Genomic DNA, 18,025 nt, shown 5'->3' with positions numbered 1-18,025 from the left:
GGACATACGGTCATTGTATTATTATAACATCTGTAGAACACCATCTTGATTTTAGGAATTGGAGTGAGCAGTGGAGCACCGATATTTTATTTATTGTATTATGTTGTATATTGTATTGTATTTTTATACTGTTCTTATTGTTTTTATTAGGCACTTGTGCCCCTGTTAGCCGCCCTGAGCCTCCGGGAAGGGCGGGATACAAATTTGAAGAATAAATAAATAAATAAATAAATAAAATAATTTGGGACTTTCAGTCGAAGAGTCTCCTAGGAGGAGGCTGATCAAGTGAACTTCGGACTGATTGCAGTTCTACAGAGAGCCAGTTTGGTGTAGTGGTTAAGTGTGCAGACTCTAATCTGGGAGAACTGGGTTTCATTCCCCACTCCTCCACTTGCAGCTGCTGAATGACCTTGGGCAAACCATAGTTTCTCTCAGAGCTGTCCTTGAAAGGGCAGTTCTGGAAAGAGCTCTCTTAGCCCCACCTACCTCACAGGGTACCTGTTGTGGGGAGGGGAAGGGAAAGGAGTTTGTAAGCTACTCTGAGACTCTGAGTGAAGGGCGGGTATACATCCAATCTCTTCTTCTTTTACAATAAAATTCCTTAGTTATGTTTCTTATCATATCTAACAATTTAATTTGTTCTATACATTTTCTTAGGATTGTGATCAGGTTTGCAAACATTTAATCTTGCTGCTTCTGTTAAATGGTTTCAGATTTTTTTTGTTTGTGTTCTTTGCAGAAAAATGGGCTATGCACTTTAAAAATGATTTACGAGTCAGAATATTTTGTATTGTGTCACAAGAAAATGTCACTGGAAAGTTTAATTGGATTGGATCTAAACAGATACTGCATTGATATTGTGTGTATTTGGTGAGAGAACACTGACTATGATTTTAATCCAAATGCCTCTTTATTTTTCACGCTGTTCTGCATTTACCCAGTGGTTGTTCTCATGCCCAATTGCAGCAGGAGCAGCTGGAGTCAAATACAAGGCCAGACTGGCAAAACTGCTGATAGGTCTTCCCATTCACACAGTGGTAGAAGCTATTCTTGTTAGTGGGATCTGAGTAAAGGCCACTCGATTTCCCATTGCAGAAGGTGCTTCCACTGCCACCAGAACTTCCACCAGAGCTGCCGCCGCCACCGGAAGGTGCAGCTGTTGGCTGTGCAGGCTGATTAGCATTGGTTCCAAGGGTTGTTGCTGGTACCTTGCAGTCTGGAAGAAAGATAAGAATGGCATTAGAATCCTCCTTCCTTGGAATTTGTGGATCTTTGCTATTATAATACATGGTCGCTTGGGATATATAACCCAGAAATTAATTAGAATATCAAGAAGTGGGAAAAGTGTATATGGTATAGAGTTTAAAAAGTCTGGAAACAAGTAGTGTAGCCTGCTATTCTTTGCATAGCTGAATTTGCAGATCCAGCAAAAACTGTTACAATAAGGGATTAAACTAGAAGAGGTAACATGATTAATAGTCCATTCCCAAACGGAATTATACCTTTCTGAATCCAATGAAGTTAATGAAGTTAAAGGGAGTAACTCTGTTTAGAATGGCACTATTAATGACATGAAAGAATAATTAAACATTACAGTAGGGTTGAGAAGGAAGTGCTTTTGGTGACAATTAGAAAGAGGTCTCGCAAAAAGGTCTTAAGAGCAATGAATCCAAGCAAGGTATAATGAGCATCAGTTGCAATACTGTACAAGCAGCAGTTTAAAAGGGCCAGGGGTTAGATTGTTTGCTGTGTTCAACTTCTACCAATATCAATACATTACTCACTTGGAGTGGTGACTCCCAATGCAGATTTCAGGGCATTCATTAGAGGGTATTTGCCTTCCCCACAGAATGTGCCAGTGAAGTCGTCCAGATCAATAGCCCATACCATGGCTCCTCCAAAGTTGTTCTCCAAAAGCCACTTAGCCTGTGAGTTATAGTTATATAAGCTGGGAATCATAGCTGTCCTTTTCTTTGTATTACCTGGTGAGAGGATCAATGGCCTAACTCCACACTGATATTTATAAATTTAGCTGTCCTGAAGCTGCAAGTACATATCACAAGCTAGATTTCTAAAGGCATTTTAGGAATTCCATCTTAAATCTGAACAAACTGAGTTTGCAATCTTCATTCAATGGATTTTCTCTGTGTAATTATATGAGGTTTAGTTCCAGGTAAACACATACAGGACTTCTCAGAAGTATAAATCTTCAACAAATGACTTACAAGGTTAGTCGCATGTAGTTCAATTGCACAGGTTCCTGTGTGGATAAAGCTAAAGGTTTCCCTTGCTTGAAAGCTAGTTGAATCTGACTCTAGGGGTGTGTGTGCTCATCCCTGTTTCCAAGCCAAAGATCCAGCACTGTCTGAAGATGTTTTCATGGTCATGTGGCCGGCATGACTAAACACCAAGGTGCACAGAATGATGTTACCTTCCCACCAAAGTGGTACCTATTTATCTACTTGCAATTTCTTGCTTTTGAACTGCTAGGTTTGCAGGAGCTCACTCCGTGGCACTAGGGTCTCGAACTGCTGAACTACAGACCTTCCGGTCTGCAGCTCAGTGTCTTAACCTCTGAGCCACCACCACCCCCTTCTGTGGATAGGAGGCAGCAAAATACCTAAACCAAAATCCCGGATCATTTGACAACAGTGGGAAGCAAGACTAACCAATTTGGAAGAAAGGTACAAAAATTACTGGTTTGACAGATTTGGGTGTGTTTTTAGTCTCTGTGTTTTTACCCTATGCATTATTTTTTTAAAAAACCAGTTAATGGACTATTATGTTGGTTTTTGTGTCTTTGCAACGTGTCATCAATTTGTTTGCCACCTTGAGTCTAAGATGTCAGGACAGAAATATTTAAAATACTTTTGTACTTTTCTCTGTATTCCATTAACAGTTACTATGTCCTATCATTGCTTATTTGAGATTAAGAATTTCTAATCCTGTGCAAGACACGGAAATGAAATTGGGAATCCTATTGTACCCCTGTTGGCACTTTAGAATATTTTAACCTCTAGAATAAAACTGCTATGATTGAGGTAGAAGAGATGATAAATGATCAAGTAACTTGGCTATGCAGAATATTCTTGCATTTTGATTTTCATGTCAAAAGTAATGCTTTCAGGACAGGTAGAGGAATCTCATCCCTCCTCCTAAATTCTTTGTGTGTGAGAATACTGCCCTTAGAAAAAACACCTGTTCATTGACCTAGTCACATGTATGACATTAGCCAGGCAGAGATCAAGTAATAAACAGATTACATCAAATCTAGATATGTGATGACATTACTAATAGCAAACAAAATCAGTTGCAATTGAGGATAATGCTTCCTGATTAGTTATGTGGGTCATCACAGCCAATGAGAGATCCAAATGCAAATAGGAGAACACCAGAATATAGCCAATCAGAATATTTATGTGCTGATCTGACTGGGGGAGAAAATTCAGATTGAGGGTAATTCTTCCTGAATAGGTGAGCATTCCTGAAACAAATATTTTAACAGTTGCCAGTGACAGGTGTGGTTTCTGGCACTGCTGAACACATTTGCAAAAAACATTAAAGTACTGTCAGCTTAATGACCTATCCTTCCTTTCTTTCCCCTCTTCTGGTTAAAAAGTGTAGCCATGAATGAGCACAAAATGGAAGCAACAGATAGGCATACCTTGATGGCAAAACTCTTAGGGTTGTCATAGCCAACCCACTGATTTCCTTTGTAGGCATAGGGAACTTCCTGGGGAGCATTCCACACAACAGTGGCACCACTCTTCAAGAAGGTACAGACCTGTGGGACCAATATGCCTTGTTAAATCTATGAAAACATCTGCCTACATAAAAATAGCTGTTGGATTAATTTTGTTCTTTTTATGGTAGTGTGGACTTTAAAATTGTATTGGGTAAATAAGACATTGATACAAACAAGTTCTATCAGGGCTCCCAAGTACTTACCTTAATTCGGCGGGGGATGTATATTTCTTCGCAGGACCATTCCCGTGGGGAAACCACAGGCGCTGCACTATTCCGTCACCCAGACGTGACGTATGCATGTAGCCAGATGACACTCTAGCAATGGGGCTGGAAACTCGATGGTACCATCAAGTTTCCAGTCCCATTACCAGAGCGTCGCCCAGCTACGTGCCTACGTCACGTCTGGGCAACAGAATAGTGCAGCGCCTGTGTTTCAAGCAAGAATCTTCCAGCGGGGAAGCATGTGTCCCCCACCGGATCGTAGGTAGGTACTTGGGAACCCTAAGTTCTATGCAGTCTTTTAAGCTGATGCAGTGCAAAGAGTGGCTTTCACACAATACAGCACACCGAGATATGGGGAGAGGAGGCCGCCCCCCTGGAGTGGACCTAAAGGAAGCAGCAACTTGGCTATAGAGAAGAGGGAGAGTCAAAGCAGACTCCAGGGGTAACACAGGAGCAGGAAGGGGGAAAACACTAAACTACTCTGGAGTAAAGGCTTGCTTATGGGTAGGATAAGAGAGCCAGGAAATTGGTGTGGCAGGAAGGAAACAGAAAAGGCAGAAGCAGGGGAAAGCAGCATTGCCAACTCTGACTCAGGACAATCTTGGAGATTTGGGGGCTGTGCTCAGGGAGCGTAGAATTTGGGGAGAGGAGGGAGCTCAGTGGGAATGTGACGCCATAGGGTTTGTCCTCTAAAGCTGCAATTTCCTCCAGGGGAATTGATCTCTGTAGTCTGGAGATCAGTTGAAATTCTGGGAGCACTCCAGGCTCCATCTGGAGATTGATAAACTTTGGAGGAAGAGAGGAGGGAAGGGTCAGTTTGTTGGCAGTGGAAGGAAGGCTGGAGTTGGTCTCTGTGGTCGTAGGTGACTGCACTCTCCTGGGAACAGTGGAAAAGGGCCAGACTAGGAGAAAGAGAGAACCACAGATTATTTCAACAGGGAGACTGGAGGTATGGCTACCTCAGGATCTACCCTGTGGGAACGCTGCAGCAGCTAAAGGACTTTGGTCAGGGACCTGCCCTTGGAAGTGGATCTGGAGTATGAGGTTTTCTCCCTGGCATCTAATTTTCTATGTGGCGAGAACTGGAGGAGCATTCAATCACTTTAATGTCTGACATGATAAACCAAGACAGATGTATACTACTTCAGTGAGAACTAGGACAGAGTTTTACCTCAAAGTATGCCAGTGTCCCAGCTGCTTGGGTATAGGCACCAGCTGCACCTGGTCCAGAGGTTGGAGCATTCAAGCCATGGTTAGAGGGGTTGCTGAGAGTGAAGGTGCGGGCGTAGGCTCCAAATCCTACCATTAACTTCTCAGCTGGAGCACCGTTGTTCTTCCAGTAATTCATAGCATAGTCCTGGTATTGCAAAAGACATTGCAAGTGGGTCAGAAAAATTATTCCAAACCATCTTGAGAGCAAATATGGTATAATATTTAGAGCGTTGCAATTAGGGAGATTGGTGTTCAGAACAGGAAGTGGCGGTGGCTACAAGCATGGACGGCTTCAAAAGGGAATTAGATAAGCATATGGAGCAGAGGTCCATCAGTGGCTATTAGCCACAAGGTATAGATAGGGACTCTGGGGCAAGTGATGCTCTGTCATCTTGGTGCTTGGGGAGGGGGGGTCAACAGTGGGATGGCTTCTAATGTCCTGGCCCCACTGGGGGACCTCCTGATGGCACTGGTATTTCTGGCCACTGTGTGATACAGAGTGTTGGACTGGATGGGCCTTTGGCCTGATCCAACATTGGCATCTCTTATGTTCTTATGAACTCACTAGGTAACTTTAGGCCAGCTGGCTAACCAGTCACTAAGTCACAATTTGTCTATCACATAGAGTTGTTCTGAGGATAAAATGGAGAGAGGGAAACATATATGCTACCCAAAGGAAGGGCAGTATAAATATGTAATAAATAAATGTTGGGATAGTTTTGATTGTGAATGAAGGTAAAAGAGAACCCTTTACAGAAACTGTCACTCACCACATTGAAGTAGATGTAGGAGCCTTGGTCTTCAGGCCCTGCAAACAATGGGCTGTCCTCGCCAGTGAAACCTTCCCAAGATCCTCTGAGGTCATAAGTCATCACGTTGATAAGGTCCATGTACCTTTTTTTTTTTTTGCAGGGAGGGGAATAGCAAAATAAATAAATAAAAATCATTCCACTATTTGTTTTCCACCTCAAATTCAGTAGGAAAACTACTGGGTTCCATTTTGTATGTTCTCTATGTGGTATTGGTGTCACCACACTTTCCCTTTTGCATTTCATTTAAGTCTAGTAAAATCACGTGGCGCCACATGCAGTGCTTTTAAATTCAAGAGCAATTTTGAACTTATCAAGATAAAACACATGATACATCCATGGTCTTTGCTCCTTGTCCCTTTCTTTGCAATTTGGTGTGATTATTCAAAATTGTGATAAATAAAAAAGCAAATTAATATACTCTACAAAACTGTTCAGTTAAGGTATTTATATAAGGGTCCAATTTAGTTTTTGCTAATATCCAAGTAACTTTCTGTGGGGCAGCCCCTTGGGATTTGCAAACAGATGCTAAAATAGGGGTCACAGGAGGAAATCAAGAAGCATGGTTATTTTACGCCAAGATCTGCTAACTATACTCATTTTTCCTTTAATCACTTCAGCATCACTGCTGGTTTTGACTGTTTGTAGATGAAGCAATCTGACAAGTACATGCTATAATAGAATCTGTATTTAGTGCAGGCCAGATTAAAATACAATAGTATCCTATATAGACCCATATTCTGGAGCTCCTGCACATATAATACATAAAAGTCACATTCCTTTTTCAAGTTGACCTTTTCTGACTGGTGCAGGTACATTTACAGACCACCCACACACAAAGGTCAGTTATCTCTCCTTGATACCTGCTGCAGATCGCATTTCAAATTTCAGTGACACAAGATACAACCTGCCTGTTATGTGATGAGAAAATCAACTACCAGTTTCTCAGTAGTGGAATTTCAAAAATCATGTTTAGCAGGGCTCTTTTTGTAGAAAAAGCCCAGCAGGAACTCATTAGCATAATAGGCCACACCCAACAGCAGGAACTCATTAGCATATTGGGCCACATCCCTGACAACACAGCTCATTAGCACATTAGCACATTAGGCCGCACCAAGGAGCTGCCAATTCTTGTCATACTAGTTAGGCACATGTCTTATGATGCTGTAGTGTGCTCTAGCAATCTAGCCTTAATGTTTGCTCCTTTTCATTGCACACACTTGTCTCTTCTTATTGTATGGAGAACCTATAACTCTGCCACTTACTTAGACATCTGTGGGATCTGGTAAGCAGTTTCAATGGTGCCTTTTCCAGCAGACACTGCTGCAGAGATCAACAGTCTGGGTTTGTTGGTTTGAGAAGCCTCCTGCTCAAAAGCTTCATACATTTCCTGTTATTGGAGAAGTGAATTGTCATTAGGTAATCAAAGATGAACTGTCTTTTTTTGTGAATATTTTTGTTTTCTTAAATATAAGGTGAGAATTCACTGACTTGACCTGGGAAAACTTCCCTGTGAGTGACAGAACCTTTTAAAAATTCTAAACACACTGAAGTAAAGTGCCCTGCCAAAATGGAGGGCAAACGTAAATAAAGTAATAAAATTAAAAGGATGCCTCAGAAATAGCTGTAATTTTGATATCGTTTTGGCAGCCTGATATATTCAAAAAACCTTTTGTGGAAATAGGGCCAGCCTATCCAATAGGCAGCCCTGTTGATTTTATTGTTGTAATTTATTTTATTTGTTTTATTTATCTGAGCCATCCTGGACATACTTGTGTACAGAATGGTGCCATTAAAAATTCAAAATAAATTGCATTTCTGCATTTGATTTAGGGTCAATTTAGATGAGCATATAAACACAAAAACATTCATTTCTAATAACATGCTTACAGATATCTTTATGGGAAAATTGTGATTTACTTAATACAAAAAATACTTATTGACTTTATGCTGGCAGCAGCTAGAGCCTATATTGCCATTAAATGGAAAAATAACTTACCCCTTACAACTACGCTATGGTATGATAAGATCTGGCAATTCTATATAATGGAAAAGATTGCTTATAGGAATGTACTAAATGATGATGCAAAATAAAAAGCTAAATTCCCAGCAATTTGGTATCCATTTTTGGAATTTATGACAGCTAATGGCAATGTACCAAACAGTGCCTATCCTATAGACTTGTTACAACTGTAAAGCCAAAGTGATCTTTGTTTTCTTTTTATGTACATGTTGTAGCTTGACAACTATCCTAACCAACTGTAAATCGAAAATGATATGCACCATGATGGAATTGTTTGTATGCATCTTTTCTTTGTTTGTTAAAAATGTTCAATTAAAAAAAAGATAAGATGCCTTAAGGTTATTTTTGGAAATAGCAATAAATACACTTAGTATGTGTAGTGGAACACAATATATTAAAAGGGCCATCTAACTCTCCAAATTTTAATGTGGAAAATACCTGCCCTGAAGTAGCAGGGTCTAACTCTAAACCATCATTCCAATTGCCCTGTGTCATGGTCTACTAATGTCCATGTAGATATGAAAATCACTGTGGCCATATCCACCACCCAATTAAAAAGTAGGATGACCCCACACTCAACTGTGCCCCCTTTTTTCAGTTTCCACTGCCCATCTATTATCCTCATCTATATATGTTCCCACAGAAAAAAAATTCCTCAGGTTTTATGCCATTTTTTGTAGGTGGGATGGAGACTGTTTGGGAGGTGGCAAGAAGAGATGATGGAAGATGTATCTGCCATCAGTAACTTGGGTCTTGTTATTATACTTATGCTAGTGAATCTATTGCATGTCAAAGATAATAGCGTTGGGAAATTTTCCTTCCATTGCCACAGGACTAAGGGAATGCACTATCAAAGCCAACCTGAAGTAAGACTGTGAAAAGCTGTTGGGTATCAGCAGGGCTGCCTCTGTTGCCAGGATACTCCCAGTCAATGTCCAACCCATCAAAACCATACTTTCGCAGGAAGGAAATGGCAGACTGAATAAAGGTCTGACGATTTTGAGCAGAGGAAACCATGTCAGAAAACCTGCAAGGTAAAACAAAGTGAGATGATCCATTTTATTTCATATGTATATTTCAGGCCATATTCGTAACAAAACTAATGGTGTAAGAGTAATTAGGTGCCCTGTTTTTGTAATTAAGAATTAATTCGCTCTTTTAGCATAAATGATAAAAATTTGTCTTTGAAGTTAACTAGCTTTGAAATGCATAGACAAGATATTGTTTTTCTAGAATATTGTTCACGATTTAGGGAGGAAGGATATTTGTGTTCAATAACCATAATCCATTTATTTCTTCTTCCTTGACAATACTTCTCAAATATTTCAAATATTGTTATTCTTTATATTGGGGGAGAGAAAGTTCCATGAACCTGGAAGCAAAGGCAAGTGATCAGTTTCCAAATGCTGAATAAAAAACACAACCTCACATGATGACTTACACTCCTCTCCATATGTGTGTGGAGACTTGCATATATGAAAGCAACCTATAGGGTGCGGTCACACACATGAGATATACCGGGGGGGGGGGGAGAAGCGAGGCTATTCCCCCAGAGAAATTTGACCCGCAGTTGCGTGATCACACAGTCCTTTGAAGCTGTGGGGGCAGCCTGCCACTGCGTGATCAGACGCAACCACGGGTGAGTCGGGGTTTTGTTTTTTGCCGTTTGTTTCTGATTCGCTTAAACAGGGAATTGATGAATCGCATCTCAGCACTGAGGGCTCTCTATGGAGTGTGCGATGATGTGCATACTGAGAAGGGGGGGGGAACAATGACATGGACCATCCCGATGCCATGAGAGCGCGATGGAGTGATCAGACAGGGGAAAGTCCGTCCATGGCCCGTAGCAACCTGTTTGCCACTGGACTTTCCCTGGTGTCTTTTTACTCTCCTTCTGTGGCACTGCAAAATGGGTTGCCAATGGGTGTGGGGCGCTTCCCAGATGTTTGTGTCTGATCACACCATTTAAATCCGCCCGGCATTTGCGCCTGTGGTGTGGCTAATTGTGCGTGTGATCACAACCTTAGTTTCTCTAATCTGGAAGTACATTAGACACATTTAGGGTATGGTTGAAAGAAAAACAGTGTTTAACTGATGAACATGGCTAAGGGCCAAGGAAGTATCACAGTGAATGTTCTGTGTGGTTGCCAGTTGAAAAACCAGCTGTTCAGAATGCACATAGAGGAACTTACTTTTGGGTTCCAAAGTTCCACCCTCCAACTGATAGCAAGGTTTTCAGGTCAGGATTGCTGTGAACAAATTATCCAAACGTCATGAAAAAATTTAACCTGCTGCAAACAATTACAAGTTGGTCATTTCTTTAAATGAAATGTCTATAAATGCCATAAAGATGGTTTGCCAGGGTAATCCTATAACATTTCAGAACTGTATAGAAGGGACAATCTTGCTACAAGAAGATTTTAATATTAAAATGCAGCACTGTGGTAAACCCCACCTGTAGGCATTTTCCCTTCTGTGCAACCCTTAAAAACAACCTGAGACTTCTAAGCTGGAATCAAAACAGCACTTTTTGCAACATGTTGTTCATGTTGGATAGAAAGTAGAAAACTAATATGTTAAAGCTGAACTGGGTGCTTTGATAGGATATCTGTACATGTTGTGTATATACAAACATTGCGTCGTCTTACTAGTTTTTGAGTCCATCAATGCCACCGTAGAGAGCCACATCATTCCACTCAATGGTCTGGATCTGGTTGTTAGCCATGCCAGCAAAAGCATAGATAACATGAGTACATAGGCAAGGGTCAAGATCTTCGGGCATATAACGCGCAATTCCAGGTCTGTATTGGCACCAGTTGGTGAAGTAACAGACAATGTTGGTGGATGCGCCTACATTTTAGAAAATAAAGGTCAGTCAATGAATTCTAGATATTAATGGTCAAGCAACAGTTTTTCAGTATTAATTTTAGTGCAATATAATAAAAAGGGAATGTGTGCTGAAACTTACCCAGCTGCAGCTGCAGCAGGAAAGCCAGACCTGTTAAAGAAAAGTTTGGTTGTGAGTTGAGCACAAAAACAAGGCCTGGGTTTTTCTTACAGCTGCAAGTTAACAAGTAAATCTAGGCTAGAAGATTACCTTGGTTTCACACCAGTGTTGTGTTACTCCCCTAACCTATACCTGAGAATTATCATTTGGTGAATATGCCGAGTCCTTCCCATAGAAAAACAGTTCCCCAGGGAGAAAGAATTACTATTAAATCAGTTTGTTACTTAGATATGTGGCAGAATATTCAAAGTTCCTGAAGGTCCATGCAACATTTGAGACTGTCCACCATATGCAACAGTGATTAATACTGTGAGAGCAGATTGCTTCTAAATGACGGCTTGCATTACACTGCCTAGAGGAGAGATACCTATTATCTGATTCATTCCCTGCACTGTACTGAAATGACAGAACTCAGAACATAATTTGCTTTGCTTGTAAATAATAGTACTGTTCTGTCTAGCAATTAAGTGCCAGCTAACCAGAATCATCCACATAACAAGGTGGAAGTAGGTAAGATTTTAATTGTTTTAATGATGAACTGTATGGTTCTGTTGTGTTTTTTTTAATGTTGTGAGCCACCCTGAGCCCCGCGTTCTGGGAGAGGGATGGGATATAAATCTCAAAATAAAAATAAATAAATAAACAGATAAAACACAGACTTCCTTATACTGTGTTTTCCTTCTAAGGAAAATGTGGAGATGCAGCACTCGCAGGTGCAGGTGGTGATTCTTAGTGGTTTTCCCAGCTATGCTTTGTAACTGGCAGTAAACCTGCTTGGTTTGTAAAGGTTTGGCCTCTGGTAGCACATATAGGGCAAGAATGCACAAGCCCAGGGACTATTCTGCTTTGCAAGTACCACGCTCACTCCCACATTATTCCTGCAAATGTACAATACACATTTACCAAAACAAAGCAGAAGAGAGATGAACAGAGAAGAGATTGGATTTATACCCCACCCTTCACTACCTGAAGAAGTCTCAGAGCACTTTTCAATCTTCTTTTCCTTCCCCTCCCTACAACAGACACACTGTGAGGTAGGTGGGGCTGAGAGAACTCTTTTGAGAACTGCTCTTGACAGAACAGCTGTGAGAGAGCCATGACTGACCCAAGATCATACCAGCAGCTGCATGTGGAGGAGTGGGGACTCAAACCTGGTTCTCCCAGATCAGAGTCTATGCTTCTAACCACTACACCAGATAATAGATTATTAGAAAAATATTTCGTGAGTCACTTAGTCCAAGCCAGTGCAACAATAAGATTTTCTGGGATTGGGCTATTAAAACTGCTCAGGAGCAAGGCAAACTGAGTGTCCCCCTTTCTAGCCAGTGGCAATGACAATGTCTTGTGGAAATTCTTCTGCTGCCTCTTCCATCCCCACTACTGGCAGAGTCTGACCTGAACAGCTGCTGCAATGCTGCCAGCATTACTGGGGTTTGGCTTGGCTTGTTTCTGGTTGCCAGTGCAGCTCACCTGGAATTCTCCCGGTAAGATAAAGGGCTGATCTGCTCCTGAGTTTCTTTAACATAAGGTACACATAAGCTAAGATAAACTCACCCAGTGTCTTAAAAGTGTTAAGAAGAATATGTTGTATAACTGTTCTTACAGTCTGGAAACATTTCTAGATATTCAGCTTAAATGTGCTTTGTTGCAACTTGAACCTATTTCTTCATACTCTTCACCTAGGGAGGCCTCCGTTTCCTAGAATTCCACGTTCATTTTTTTCAAAGTTTCTAAAATTGTTCTCTAATTCTGCATTTAGAAAATCTTTTAAAAGTATATGGTCAGATAGAACATATCTGTAATATGAAATTAAGCAAGGTCAGAGCAGAATAGAAGATCTATGGAGACAGACAGAGATCAAAGTACAGAGTGATGAACAGAGAGACTGGAAATCCAATATTGTTGTTCTTTTGCTAACTTCATAATTCAGTCTCCCATACTCACCAGTCAGAAGGAGTAGTTTGCCCATTTTGATACCTGTGTACTAGCTTGCTTGGCAGTTAACTTTCCTTTTATAACATACATTCTGCCCCCCCAATCAAACATGTGACTTCAGATATCTTCACCCACCAAATAAATTAGAAGGTTAATATGTAACAGTTGGTAGACAAAATGAAAATAGGCGCCTGGCAGCCATCTTCACCTTGAAGTACTTATTTTGAATCTTCTGAATTTTTGGATAACATCGTATGGATTGAAAGAGGAGAGTGGTGTTTACACCCCAGTCCCTAATGTTAAAGTCATTCACTGGAAATGTACCAAAGATACTGGCTATTAGATAAAGAAGACAAATATATGCATATCAGTAAGAAGTTTGCTTATGTGTGAAAATGTATCTTTATAATATTATTATTACAGGAGAAATGACATTGGTAGCAAACAGATTACTCATCGGGTCAGTTCAGTTTTTTCCTTTCTCCTTTGTAACTTGCTTTTTAACTTGAGATGTATTTCTTGCAAAAAATTTGAAGATTTAAAGGGATACTTTTGAGGAAATGTTGGACACCTAATTCCCACTGTGAATTCATAAGTATGAAACACCATTACTCTTTAAAGGTATGCACAAATCTCACTTATTCCTGTAGCTTCTAGTGCTTATACATTCATCCATAACCAGTCATGCTCTAATGTGAAACACTGGTTCAGAACTAGATTTAAATTAAAAGAAGACCTGTGTCTCATTCACATTCTGGTGACACTGTGCTCCAAATCATCAGTTTCATATGAAGGCTAGAGAGAATGGGGGTAAGATGAAACCTTGAATATCCAATACATCATATATGTAGAGAGTAAGCATAGATTTTTCTATGAAAAGAATCTAAACGATAAGATTCCAGGTACAACATGAACTCAAAGCGCACATTTCAACATGATTTTAACTTTCTGTATACTACTTTGGCCTAATCCTTGTTTTCTGTCCCCTCCTGAAATCTAGGATGGGATCCAAGTGTTATAAACATAAGTCTTTTCTTCCTGCATGTCAGCATGAGGAAGAAATTTTCACCTATTAATCCTTGCATGCTATTCCAGAGAGTCCCTTGTCCTCAGAAGCAACATTTTAGGAAGCTCAGTGTGCTGCATCAAGGAGTGAGGAAACTGGCAGATATCATCTCCCCTCTTCTGAGAGAAGTAACTTACACCATTGGATATCAGCCTTTAGTTCAGAACTAGCATCAGCAGTTGGTGAGATCGGGCAGATACCAAGGTCTTCCCAGGGGCCCACTCACAGGCACTCACCTTGGGGATCCGAAGTTGGGTGGAAAGGTGGCATATAAAAGTTTTAAATAAACAATAACACCTCTTCTGTGAAATAATTGTTTTTCTTTTATAAAACAGAAGTCCCCTGGCAACTTAAAGACTCTCGTCATTGCTGTCAGCCCCATTTGTACAAAATTCAGTGCACTGTTTTGGTTGGCTTGAGCTGCAGGAGCACTTACTAACGTGTGCCAGCTGTGGGGAGCAGAACAGAACTTAGGAGTTTCCTTGCAGCAGGGCAAAGTCTTTATAGGGATGCAAGGCTTAATGGCACAACTGGGAACAGTAATATAAAGAGTAATGAGAATGGCAGAAATATTTGCAATGAAAAATAATAGCTAACTTTATCATAAAGAATGGTGGACATTATTTCCCGTGGTAAATAACTTATGAATCGAAGTTATTAATCAGAATGGAAGTGATGAGGGAACAAAAGGCTCTTTCCCCCCTAAGTGTCTTAAAGTTTCTGTGGACTTTTTAACATACTGCATTTGTCTAGCTGTGGAATACACCTCACTTAAGAAGCAACATGACCTCTTTTCCACATTAATTGTACAGTGTAGTAATATACTCAGCCACTTCTCCACCAAAAGTCAAGCACTTACACTATGGTGGCATCCACACAGATAATTTTCTGTGTTGCTTTCATGCTACCAAGAAAGCAACAATTGTATAATTTCTCTTTACCAGAGTAAGCAACTTGAAATGGAAAAGGATGTGGTTAAAGAAGACAGGGTAGAGCCAGTGGGGAGGGGCCAAACTGAAAGGGTGTAAGAGGAGAAAGGGGCTGTAAAGGTAAAGGTTTCCCTTGCTCAAAAGCTAGTTGAATCTGACTCTAGGGGTGGTGGTGCTCATCCCCATTTCCAAGAGCCAGTGCTGTCTAAAGACATTTCCACGATCATGTGGCCAGCATGACTAAATGCCGAGGCTCATGGAATGCTGTCCCACCAAAGTGGTACCTATTTATCTACCTGCAATTTCCTGCTTTCGAACTGCTAGGTTGGCAGGAGCTGGGGCCAGAGACGGGAGCTCATTCTGTCAAGTGGCAATAGGGTCTTGAACTGCCGAGCTACAGACCTTCCTGTCTGCAGCTTCAGTGTCTTAACCTCTGAGAAGGGGCTATACCAAAGGTTAAAGAGGACCTGGTTATACTGTCACCCATGACCTCTGAAAACCTGAAACCAGCCCTGCTTTAGCTCCAACCTTACTCAGATAAGACCTACCATATACAGAATACCTCAAAGTTCCTTATTCCTCCTCCTCACAATGAAAAAACTCTTTGAAGCACTTCGTCTACATGTCACTTCAATTCCATCTTGACATATTGTTTATGTAGAAATTACTGGATTAAGAGGCAATTATTATAAAATCCCCCAAATACTTTTCATCATGTTCTTCCAATATCACCCCTACCACATTTTAAAGTGATTGGTACTCCTGGGAACAATAGGAGTAGTATATCTTTTTTCTTCTCTGGCATCCCCACCAGAGAAAGACAGCAAATAAGGAGAGGAGGAAGAGGAAGAGGAGAAGAAGAGGAGGAGATTGGATTTATACCCCACCCTTCACTCAGAGTCTCAGAGCAGTTTGCAATCCCCTTTCTCTTCCCCTCCCCACAACAGATACCCTGTGAGGTAGGTGGGGCTGAGAGAGCTCTTTCAAGGACAGCTCTGACAGAAACTATGGTTTGCCCAAGGTCATCCAGCATCTGCAAGTGGAGGAGTGGGAAATCAAACCCGGTTCTCCCAGATTAGAGTCCGCACACTTAACCACTACACCAAACTGGCTCTCAAACCAAACGAACACATCTTTGCATGCACCAAACTAGCACACCTTTGCATGATGCAGTACCCCCTACCTATGAAGGAAGATGCCAGCACAGTCTCTACTTTCTCAGTGGGAGGATTGAGTCCTATTCTTCTTCACTTCCATGCTCCATAGTATTCTAGTGCATGTGTATATGTGTGTTCTTTTCAGTAAGAGAATAGAAGCCATACCACTTTTTTCTTTTCTATGTGCTAGGTGAATGAGAGGAGAAATGCATGCTCCAGGAAAGTGGTTTTTTAAAATGAATTTGTTGTTACTGTGGTCTTTCTGCACCCATAAGAACATAAGAAGAGCTCTGCTGGATTAGACCATCTAATCCACCATCCCGTCTCATACAGTGGCTAACAGTGGATGGCCAACAACAGGGCATAGAGGCTCAGGTCTTCCTCTGATGTTGCCTCCAGGATCTGGGATTCAGAGGCTTAGTGCCTCTGATGTGGAGGTTCCTCTCAGCTACCATGGCTAGTAACCATTGATACTTATCCTCCATGAATCTATCTAATCCCCTTTAAAAGCTGTTTATTCCTGTGGCTGTTACTACATCATCTGGCAGCAAATTCCACATTTTAATCACTCTCTATGCAAAGTTGTATTTTCTTTTTGAACATCCTGAACCTACTGCCCATCAGTTCCATTAGATGCCCTTGAGTTCTAGTATTTTGGGAGAGGGGAAAAAAATTTCTTTGTCAACTCTCTCCACCCCATACATAATTTTATAAACCTCTATCACATTCCCCCTTAGTCATCTCTTTTCTAAACTGAAAAGTCCCAGACTCTTCAGCCTTTCCTCACAGGGAAGGCACTCCAACCCCCTAATCATCTGTTGCTGTCCTCTGTACTTTTTCCAGCTCTGCAATGTCCTTTTTGAGTTACAGTGACCAGAACTGTATACAGCATTCCAAATGAGGCCACACCATACATCTATACAGGGGCATTACAATATCAGCCATTTTATTCTTAATCCATTTCTTAAGAATCCCTAACATAGAGTTTGCCTTTTTTACTGCTGCAGCACACTGGGTTGACACTTTCATTGAGCTATCCACTATGACTCCAAGATCTTTCCCCCTCTCTGTCTCAGCAAGTTCATACTCCATTAGTCTATACTTGAAGTCGGGATGTTTACACTTACCAACACTGAACTTAATTTGCCACGTTGCTGCCACAGTACTGCCCACTCACCCAGTTTGTGGAGGTCCTCTTGTAGCTCTTTGGAGTCAGCCTTGGTTTTCACCATCCTGAATAATCTTGTGTCATCTGCAAACTTGGCCACTAAGTACTCATCCCTAGTCCCAGATCATTGATGAATAAATTAAATAGTACTGGCCCCAATACCAATCCTTGTGGAACCCCACTGCTTACTTCCCTCCACTGTGAGAACTGTCCATTGATTCCTACTCTTTGCTTCCTGTCATTTAACTAATTTTTAATTCATAAGAGAACCTGTCCGCTACTCAGGAGTCTTTGGTGAGTTACCTTGTCAAAAGCCTTTTGAAAGTCCAGGTATATAATGTCTACTGGGTAACCATTGTCTACATGTTTGCTCACTTTCTTGAAGAACTACAAAAGGTTGGTGAGGCAGGACTTCCCTTTGCAGAAGCCATGCTGATTTTTCCTCAGCAGGCTTTGTCCCTCTATGTGCCTAACAGTTCTATAAAAAGGACATCCTGAATCAAGAAAGTTGATCAGGAAATCTTAGTTTGAAGAAGAGTCTTTAAAGACACAAAAATAGATGGTTTGTTTTTTAGAGGAACTAAACTGGCATATTCCTACAAGTTTCTACTGGTGACAGTGCCAACATTATTTTATTTCTGCAGAGGTAGGAGACCACAAGGCTGGAGATCTAGTGAAGGGCTCAAAGTCAACTTAGTACATTTTATATTTCCTGGGATAGAATAACTCTTGTAAGTGCCTTCTGCCACA

At 41.0% G+C, this 18,025-nt stretch overlaps 1 protein-coding gene across 1 annotated transcript; it reads right to left on the bottom strand.

Moving 5' to 3' along the window:
• Positions 1-950: 950 nt before the first annotated feature.
• On the bottom strand, positions 951-12,989 carry LOC107121889 (acidic mammalian chitinase-like). Its single transcript, XM_015424898.1, has 11 exons — positions 12,965-12,989; positions 10,982-11,011; positions 10,662-10,863; positions 10,206-10,262; positions 8,875-9,040; positions 7,256-7,380; positions 5,952-6,075; positions 5,141-5,326; positions 3,665-3,784; positions 1,785-1,926; positions 951-1,216 (listed from the first exon to the last, which is right to left on the bottom strand). The coding sequence occupies exons 1-11, from the start codon at positions 12,987-12,989 to the stop codon at positions 951-953; spliced, it is 1,443 nt and encodes a 480-aa protein (XP_015280384.1).
• Positions 12,990-18,025: the final 5,036 nt, after the last annotated feature.

The sequence above is a fragment of the Gekko japonicus genome, unplaced genomic scaffold (assembly GCF_001447785.1).
Source record: "Gekko japonicus isolate JY-2015 unplaced genomic scaffold, Gekko_japonicus_V1.1 scaffold1404, whole genome shotgun sequence".
Lineage (NCBI taxonomy): Eukaryota > Metazoa > Chordata > Lepidosauria > Squamata > Gekkonidae > Gekko > Gekko japonicus.
This window is presented reverse-complemented; position numbering and strand designations above follow the sequence as displayed.